Genomic DNA, 10,642 nt, shown 5'->3' with positions numbered 1-10,642 from the left:
TTCCTAGATTAGTTGGTCACTGTAGTTTGTAGCAAACATTACTCAATCATAGTAAATAGTGTTGGGAACTATTTTCAGCTGCGGATTAATAACACATTCACATAACACATTTGGCGCTGTAGTGAGTATTTAGGACAGCAGGAGGGTTTATGTGGGATCATTCAAAAAAAACTACAGTGTGTGTTCATGAGAATGAACACTGATATGTTTTTCATAGTTTTTGGGCAACAACTGAGCTTTATGGCACAGAGGAAGAAGATACATCAGGCTTTAGATAAACAAACAGTACTTCTGTGCTTTCAACTTCTGGTGCTTTTGGTCTTTTCATGATGTTTGCTGACAGAAAGAAAAACATACAATTTTACCAGACTTGTCTTTTAAATAGTGTTTTTTTGTTTGTTTGTTTGTTTTTTTAAAAAGTACAATCATGCTGGATCAAGTGACATTCATTTATTATGCTTCCATGACATAAATTTACAACACAGTTTTAAAACCTGCCTCCTCTGCCTGCACCGTGCACCTGTGATACAGAACAGAGGCAGACGACAGAGATTATAGAGCTTTGCTGCAAAGCACACAGACACGTCAGTACGTCAAGTCAGTCCGTCTCCACGCTGCTCATCTTCAGTCCTGAGCTCGAACGAGGGGGAAGACGAAAGGCGCATGTAAAGAAAGCTTATTCACAGTGCTTAGAAATGCTGTAGTGGTTCGGGACCCCTCCCTCCGGATCCACATGTACCCACACTGGGACAACAACAACAAAGAAAGCTTATCCACATCACAGCTCTCACCTCAACACATCATCGACTGTCTGGTCTGACCAGAGAGGTTTGTGGGCTGTAAAACAATGCACTGAACATTACCCTGAAAGTCTGAATGATATGAATGTATTGCTTTAATTAAGCTACATGAAGGTCTGGACCATCACCTTTCGAAAAAGTATCTCTGACCACATGATAGTACCAGTACAGCTGATTATAGATCTGCCTCAGACACAAACACAGCTGATTGTCTGTCACACAACATTACTGCTATTTCATTTTTTGTTACGAGCTTGAGCTTATTATTTTGCAGCTTTTAAAATATGCAGGGAACACAAATCCTGACACGTTTTCAATTTACATACTTTATCCAGACCCTATTTTATTGACCCGGTAGACAAAACTGATGTAACTCAGAGTTACATATGTGCAGATCTATATAGCAGAGCAGTATGACTGTCAAACTGATTTCCACTCACAACAAATGAGCGACATCTAAATGTTGTTACATCTGTACTGTGAGTGACAAATGATTTCAGACCCCCAAACTTCGTAAAAATGGAAAAAATCCTAAAAATTGTTTTGCCAGACGTACATATGGAACCCTGATCACATGGCCCACGAGATGTTGGCTGTGTGCTCCTTGGCCTTCATGCGCAGCACGGCGATGCTGGATGAGCGCCTCTCAAACTCAGGCTTGGTCTCGAAGGCGTGGTGACCGTTGGCGGCCGGCGTGAGGAGGGAGTCTGCACTGAAGAAGTTGTTGAGGGAGACATGACCGAACTGGTTCTGCTGATTGGGGAAGCCCACGTAGCCGTGGTCGGCGGCACCGGCAGTCGAACGAGGGGAGTGTGAGTAGGAAGTGACGCAGGGAGGGGAGCCTCGGGGCAGCATGCAGGAGGAGACCACAGAGCCACCGGGAGCAGGACTCGGCCACAGGTTGTTGGGAATCTGTTGGGTGAAAGAAGGTTTTAGATACTCGAGAAAATTACCTTAATTTAATTAGGATCCACTAGAGCACATCCTCTATTACTTATAATAGATGGTTAATTTAGCAAACACAAAGAATTCAACTACATAGAAGTATCATGTAAATATTAATACATGTTCAAACTGTACACATATATGTACAGCATAAACACTTCACTTGATGACAGCTGAATAATTTCACTTGCTTGACCATTAATTATTAATTAATTATAAATGTATTTTATGGGAACTTTAGTGTCCCGTCAGTAATTGAATGTGTAAGTATATTTATTCAAGTACTCTATTTAAGTACAATTTAAACAGTAATTCCAGGCAAACACTGAACCAACCTCCAATACATTTGCTTTAAAAACTTTAGTTAGTAGGTTTGTCAATTTCATGCAGCATCAGAGCCAAAGTAGTGCATTTTTAAATGAATTGATTTATCAGCTATGGCATTTAAAAAGCACACACACAAAAAAAACACTGATTCTGATAATCACGCTTTAAGACATTTACTCAAAGGTACTTTTCGTAATTTTACCGATTTTAACATATCTTTACTTTTACTCAAGTATGACTCTGGGGTACTTTCAATAGCACTGTGTGTACCGCATTAAAAAAATACACACTAAATTAAGAACTAAATTGCTACAGAAATAAAACTGTAGCTACAGATCTGAATGAAGTGCTCTAATGTAGCTTTTAAAGTAATACTATGCTATATCTTTAAATAAATATAGCATAGTGTGGAAAAATGTAGCAAAAATGTAAATTTGTTACTAAAGGCTTATTTCACCCATATTTTCGCATATTTCACAAAAAGAAAAACAACCAAGAAACACACACATTTTCTCATCTAACCCTGTCTGAATGTGCGCTGAGTTTTGTTTTTATTTGCCTGTGTTTTGAGACATCCCTTTGACTTTTATAAAAATTCCTCCTCCTCCACGGTATTAGGATGGAGGCAAAAAGATATAGAGAGATATAAGAGATATTCAAAATCTGGACAAATAAAACCAAAACTATCAGCGTGGCTAGAGGACAATACAAGAAAGTGAGAAAGTGATTGTTTCTGCGTCATTTATCTCAAACGTCATCTGAATGCACACTGGTCCAACCAATTCCAAAGACACAGGGCTTCTTATAATTTTTTGGGGAGTACTTATTTTTAAATTCATCATAAAAGTGTCATGTAGCCTCTGTTGGCATTTTATTATTATTATTATTAGATTATCAGAGAGCAAACAGGACAGACCGAACAAAGAGGTCTGTATACAGCAAATATTACTCCAGTCCACCAAACAGTATGTCCTTCTTTAATGTAAAATACGGCCCGCGCTGACAGCTCAATCACATTTAAATCATTTCATCCACTCTGAGGCAGTTCATTCGATCTCATTTGCCAACATTTCATTCAAACCGAGAAGACAAGCCAGTACAAGTAAACAGCATGTGAATAGCATGCAAATTCATTTATTCCTTAATTGTATTTTGTAAGAATTAAATGTGCCACTTTCATTTTCTTTCCCTCAACATAAATCAATGTGACATTTCAAGAAAAATAAAAACAAATAAATGCACCACAATAGTCCCGTAGGTTTTACATCAATAAATAAACTGTCTGTACCTGCAGTGTTCACAGGAAATCTAGAAAAGTATACAGACTGAAGCGACAGGATATGTTTTGGCACAGGACAGCACCTTTAGCCAAAGGCTGCCATATAGACAACAAATACCACAAACCAATAGTGGTTTGGTAAAGAGTAACATTCCACTAGGAAAGTTATATAAACTTCCTTCGGAGCAGGAAAATATGGTTATAGCTTGAGAATCAGAGTGATCCTGTCAACATGTTCCATCAATACAAAGGACCGAAATGCAGCTATATTGGCCAAAATCTCACTGCCAACAAAACAGAACAGAACTCTTTGAAACCCACAAGAATGCAATCCATGTCCACTGTGTTCAGGGAGACAAAACTCCACCCACTGCCAGCACAATTACACATATGACAGTCCATTTGGTGACAGTAATCCAGAATAGCTGTAAGAAAGGGCATGGTTGGTATCCAGGAGTATCTATCAGAAACATGTGTGAAGAAAATACGAGGCAGTCCAACAGATCTCTGACCTGGTCGTGAGCCAGAGCATAGCAGAGCTGTGACTCTGACTCTTTCTCATTTTTTTTTTTAACAATTCTTCCTCTTTGAATTCAACACATTAAGTGTTTTCTGTGAGCTTAAAATGTCAGCACACAGCCCTCTGAGGAGCAGCCTATCGCCTCCTGAAAAATCTACAAGACACTTGAGGCCTAATGTCAGTTTCTGACAGAGAGCACTGACACTGTGCGTCTCCTCTCACCTCATCTTGTACCTGACCTTTGTCCAAACAGCAAGAAGAATGTTCAGCTAACATGAAATCTGATATACGGCCATTCATTCAGACGTGACACCTCACAAGAGGCTCTAATCAGTGCTCAGCCTCTTATCTGAAGATGGCCTTCATAATAAGTGATTAATAGAGCCACAATGACATAAACTGATTTATGCAGATTCATTTCTTGTGACGTGTTTTAGAGGAGAAGAAGGAAGATAACAGGCGGCTGTGAGCATTACGCACCAGGGGCGTCACACACGTTCAGTCTGCTTTAGACGAATATATTAAATTCCCATCAGAGTTTCATTTTACATCAACAATAAAAGCCTAAATTGTTAGAAAACACTGAGCACAACTCGCCTGTGTGTAGCTGTCGGTCCTCGGCAACACTGATAAATCGTAGGTGGCTGCGAAGTGAGTTTTGGCTTGTTGGATCTGCCCGTAGCGCTCTCTTTTCCTCCACTTTGCTCTTCTGTTCTGAAACCACACCTGATTGGAAAAAAGAGAAAATGAAATTAGACAAAACAAAATATATTCAAATAATCGGGACAATTTTGAGAAGGCGTTTGCGCAAAAAAAAGACGTCAAATCAAAATCATGGCGAAATATTCTGTGAAAAAAGAGCTGCAGCAGCATAACGTTAAAATAAATTCTTCTGCACTTGTTAAATAAAAAAGAAGAAATATAAAAATGTGTGTTCGATTAAGAAATTTGTTTTCATTACTGGATATATTTTTGTGTTGTATTTATATGAGCTACATTGATGATTTTGGGGTTTTACGCACAGCAGCTAACTGTCTCTCCACATTGTATGTCTTTCTTTCTTTGTTTCTTATCTCGATACGTGAAAGTTAATCAAAATGAGAGTCTGGTGATAAACTCTACCTGCACTCTGGCCTCTGTTAATTCCGTCCTCATGGCCAGCTGTTCTCTCACATAAACATCTGGATAATGAGTTTTCTGAAACACTTTCTCCAGCTCCTCCAGCTGCGCGCTGGTGAAGGTCGTCCGGTGTCTCCTCTTCTTGCTGCTGGACACGTTACTGTCGCACTTGTCTCCCATGTCGTCCAAGTCCGTTTTCTCCTGTCCGGTTGTCACGGGAGACGCTCGCAGAGTGCAACAATTGTCCATCGACCTCCCGAGGTCCGAGTGCAAAGTGTCGTCGTCTGTTTTTGGCACGCCGTAATTGCCTAGAACGAAGAAGTGAAAGTTAATTAAAAATATATATTTTATGCTCGCCATGTCGTCGCAGCTTAACTGCAACTTAAAGCATAAAATAAATCTGGACGACAGAAATTCTTACTGTTCAGTTCTTAAAAAACGAAATTAGGTCAAATTTGATCTTTTCATTGGAAAATAATCTACCAGAAAAAAATCAAATACCAAGAAGGATTTAAATTTTTTAAAACTGTCGAAAAACATAAAGTAATTTAAAAATAAGCCCCTTCTAATGAGAATAACAACATAATGCATGAGACATTTTTGCCAAAACCAAAAAAGGATTGTTTGGATGTTAAGTTTCCCTCCTCTTCCTCTCTGTAACTCACACACACATGCAGACAAACTCCTGTAAAACCTGCAGCGTTGACGCACAAAAAGTCAAAGTCAGGAAAACAAACTTTTTACGCACCGTTCTGGTCTCCGCAGGGCGAGGAGCGGTGCTCGCCGCTCTGCAGCCCGAAGGCCTGCACGCATTTCGGGGAGGACTTGTTGAAGTACTGCGCGCTGTCCAGGCTCTCCATGACTTGGTCCATGTAGTAATCGCTGGCCTTCATCGCTTGGCTCTTCAACGCAAACTTATCCTCCATGTACTCCATCGTCTCACCCGAAATCCGCTCGCTTTAATCAAATGCCACCATAAAAAAAAAAGAGACACTAATCGCCGTTGCGCACCGATGAGCCGAGCGATGCCTTGTAATGCAATAATTCGCCAATGGAGTTAATTTGCTCCGTCTTGGAGGCACAACGTCTTTATAGCCCCGAAGAGAAGGAGCTCCTCAAAGAGCCCCCCTCCTCCCTGAACTCCACCCACGACCCGAATCCAAACCAAACAGCAGTTTGAAGTGATCCTGGACGCGCAAAGACTCTGAGAGGAAACAATGAAAACTGACTTTAATTTACAGCATGTTTAGACGTCCACAATGAGCCGATCATTTATCTGCAGCGACAAGCTGTGACTGCAAATAGGATTTCATCTGAGTCCTTCTCTCATTTCGTCTTTGGGCAGTTTAACCTGTGATTTAGTGAACAGCAAATCTCTAATACTTAGTGAGAAGGTGCAAATTAACATCTATTTATTTTATTGTAATTATTGTTATTATTAAGACCTTTATGTTCTTAAACTAATTAACCATATATTTTTATTAATTAGGCCTTTCCAAATTTTCCAAAACCTTCCATTTCAAGTCTATAAAAGCAATATATGGCTAATTTAACATTTACAAATATTTACAGAAAAACAAATTGATTTTTAACCTTTAATGAGGAAAAACTACTATTTCTGTAAGGCTACTTCAATAAATACCGAAATGTGTTTTCAATACCGAAAGCGTGTTTGGCTCCATCAGGCTGCAGAAGAGACAAGAAATTAAGAAAAATAAACAAATTTACATAGCTGCATTTAACATGACATCACAGTCAAAAGAAAATAAGGATCCAAATCATGTTTTGTTTTTCATTTTTATGAAATTGTTGTCCTTAAGTAGTTTAATACGTATTTACACGTGAACGCAGGCTTCAGGCTGAAGACGCACTCCAAACATGATTTAAATACAAAGTTTTTAAGTCCTGACATTTGGACAAAAATATACATTTTTCATGTGTTCAGAGGCTTCAGACAGAGATATATTTTTCGTTCACGTCCAATATGTCCAACACTATTTATCACACTCCGAGTCGCACTGGAGAACTTGGTAACAATGTTCATTTCTTTATTTTCAATAATGTTAAGGACGTTCGATAAAGTGGCGCACGTGTGACCACGAATTGTTCTGAATGTGAATGATCCATGTTTTAGGTCACATTTTTGAAATAAATATTAACAGGATTTAGTCAGGAGAAAAAGTGCTTATGAAAGAGAGTGCTTATGAAAAAGAAAAAAAAAGGAAATTGTGACATAAAAAAGCTGTTAAATTAAACAAGAGTGTCTCTGAACTTTGGCAATTTATTTTCTATCTATCTAATATAAGTAACATCAAATCAGAATTAATATTCCATATTCAAAAGTAAATGCGGTATTGACCTTTTCTTGTTGGACTTAAAGAGCAAACATCCTCCTCATGCAGGAAAGTTGAGTTTCATTGAAGCCAGCAGACACACAGGGCTCAAACAGGGAGGTTTGCACAAAGGACAGGAAGAGCTGTTCTTCTATTTCTTCTCATTGGAGGAATTATGTTACCACTAACCAAAGCCCATCTCCCACCTCCACATCTCCACCCACAGCCACACCACCTGCAATGCACGCCATGCCTGTAGCTTTGGTTCGCCCTGGGGTCAGTGGCAGTTACCTGGAGCTTCCCGGTGCCACAGGAGAAAAAATCAAAATAAATAGAGGTGCTCTTAAGTAGCAGGGGGGTGTCTTATTGGGCTTCTAGGATGACCTTGCACGCTGGCTCATGCTGAGGAGAAAATGTGAAAAGTTCACTGTGGTTTGGTGGGTCTTCAGCTGGAAATTCCTGCCACAATAGATGCTGCCTGAGTCTGAGAGCTCGGTCACCTTTAGGCCGATCAGTCAGACTAATTCTTGCAGTGCTGCGGCCAATATGTCATGTGAGCCACCTGGAAAGACCTAAACCTTCACTTTGAGTACTGCCAGTTTGTTATAACATTATGTAGCACTCATCATGGTCAAAATATGATTGAACTGAACTAATCATCATTCATTTCTTTCTCAGTGTGACTGATCACAGTCCAACACAACCAAACCAGGGTCTGCAAGGCCAAAATGTGCCACTTCAGAAGGCAGAAACATGACATCATGATGCACAAAGCCACCCTTGGGTCTAATTCAATCTATTGAAATGTCTTCAAACTCTGGCTAGCCACGAAACACAAAAACGACCAGCGTTTATTTTCCCCAAAAGCACACATTTTGTGGAGCTCATACAGAATGAATGTCATTCGATCCTGCAGAACTTCTGGCTCGTAAAGCTGAATTATCAAAAAGTGAAAGCAGCTCGTTTGTGCTTTAAGAGTTTGTTTTCATTTTGTTTGTTTGTCTTGTGTTTTTCCAGGAGTCAGGCATTCCTGAGCACTGACAAACTTCAGCGCTCAGTCACGTGAATGAGTCATCTGGGTTCAAGTCGACATGTTATACAAGTCACCTATGACTGAAACCAGAACTAACCCGCAAGCAACGTCTTTCAGAATAAACCCAGATGCGGACACAATTAAGAGTAAAGCAAATTTTAATAACAATAAAACAAAAAAGAAGACTTTTCTCACGTTACCACTTTAACCATCAAAAAGTGCTTTACAGAACAAATACTAAGCATACAACAACAATCAAGAAGGGCAAGATGAGCCCACACATGATCACATTTTAAATGGCAGCTGAAATTAAAATGCACAACAGATTTAGGTCTAACCAAACAGCCAGGAGCATCTATGACTGGTTGGTTTTACTCTGATTATTTTCATTTTTAATAATAATTTAATTTAAAAGACAACATTAGTCAAAATAACATTTATTATTTCAGGTTCATAGAAAAGTTTGAGTATAAACAATTTGTTATATCGTAATTTTTGAGTCCAGTTGCAAAAAGAAATGCTGTTTATCATTTAAAAACACAAACTACACAAACCTGGAGACACTTTAGCTGCAGATACGATAAACATTATCATACCGCAGATCAATTCTTTTTAGGATTTGTTTCCCCATAATCTCACTTCTTACCGCAAAACAAAATATAATGCAATTACACGATCAGACTTTATAGTAAAAACACAAATAAAAAAATCTGATTATTATAAAAATGTACATATCAAAAAGATTTGTGTGTATAAACAAGCATTTCATGATGAAAGTTTAGACATTTTACAAGATATTTCAAATGTCACTTGCCATTTACACCCGTTACATTTAAGTGACTAATCTGAGTTTACAAATACGTTAATAGTCTTTTAATTTTGGGTAATTTTCTCGCACGTGACATCGGTCCTGCCCTCAGTTTGAGTGACTTTGTGATGTTTTAAGCCAACAGTTGTCATTCAGAGTATAAATTAACTTTGACTTTTACCAGCAGGGTCCAGAGCAGAATAGTTTCTGCTTGTGTGAGTTTATTCCCAATTTCTTTATAAGTCGGGTTCACATTTCCAGGAGAGCTTGCACATTCCTCAGAGTTCATACCCATTTTCTTTACTTTGGCGAACAGGGTTGGCTAATTGTGTCATGAGGCAGAAATACATAAGAAAAGAACCTCTCTTATGTCAATTTCTTTGCAAGTGTTTGTGGGATTTACGGTTATTTAACATTCTGAAGTATTTCCAGTGCTGAGACTTAGTACAGCCATATCTCTCTGGTAAAAGCTATAATTTTCTGTTTAAAGGATTTACCTCCTATTCTAGTCACGTGATTAGTCTTTTTTATGATTTATTATTCACTTGAATTTTAAAATGCAACAGCACAAGACTAGATCTTCAATTCAGCTTTGCTCTCTCTATAGTACAACCACATGTCCTGCTGCTTGCACACATGTGCTGCAGATTGTCTATTGTATGCCCCAAAGTGTCTTTTAATACAAGAGGCACGGTCATTGTCACAATATGGTGCTGTCAGTATCACTTTTTTTTTTTTTTTGTACACTTACTTTATAATTTATATCAAAATTACTTATTTTGCAGGCCACATTGTTGAGATTTTAGATTTTATTATTTTTCAAGGCAACAACTCTCTTCTAACAATTTAGAGATATCAATCAGCACACTCTTGAAAATATCATCAAAGTGCAATAATTTTAAATAAAAGTTACAATCTTTTTCTATTACATAAAGTGCATAACCATATTAATAGGAGTCCACCAATGTGGCTTTTTCAGGGCTGATACTGATTATTAGAAATCAAGGGCCGATATTCATTTGCCGTTAAAAAATGAAAATCTTAGTGTCAAAATTTAGAACAACCAGTGATGGAATGGACCTAAGTACAGTTAACTAAGTACAATTTTGAGGTACTTTACTTGAATATTTCTGCTACTTTATCATATAAGTTTCGTGGAGAAGTATAAATTTAGTTACTAGTTACTTTGCAAATTCATATCATTTTATTGTTTATAGGCTATTAATTGTGATGTGATATCAGTCAGATAGTAATGTGGGCGGGACATTGTGTGAGAGGATGTTGCATCATGTTGCAAGTAGCACATTTTTAAATTAGTTTATTTTAACGGCAAAAAAATGCAGAACACCAGCTGATTATCGGCCAGGCTGATAATCAGTCTATCCCTACCGTATGACACTGACAAAAAGTTAACACACACTCGATGATCGGCGTGATTAAATACGCAACTCAAGCAACTCAGCACGAGTGTGCTAATT

General features: G+C 38.3%; 1 protein-coding gene across 1 annotated transcript; it reads right to left on the bottom strand.

The window, feature by feature from the left end:
- Positions 1–1,370: 1,370 nt before the first annotated feature.
- On the bottom strand, positions 1,371–5,925 carry alx1 (ALX homeobox 1). The gene is made up of 4 exons (XM_073471339.1): positions 5,739–5,925; positions 4,994–5,298; positions 4,469–4,597; positions 1,371–1,712 (listed from the first exon to the last, which is right to left on the bottom strand). The coding sequence occupies exons 1-4, from the start codon at positions 5,923–5,925 to the stop codon at positions 1,371–1,373; spliced, it is 963 nt and encodes a 320-aa protein (XP_073327440.1).
- Positions 5,926–10,642: the final 4,717 nt, after the last annotated feature.

Source organism: Pagrus major, chromosome 8, assembly GCF_040436345.1.
Source record: "Pagrus major chromosome 8, Pma_NU_1.0".
Lineage (NCBI taxonomy): Eukaryota > Metazoa > Chordata > Actinopteri > Spariformes > Sparidae > Pagrus > Pagrus major.
Note: the sequence above shows the minus strand (reverse complement) of the source record. Positions and strands in the feature narration are given on the sequence as shown.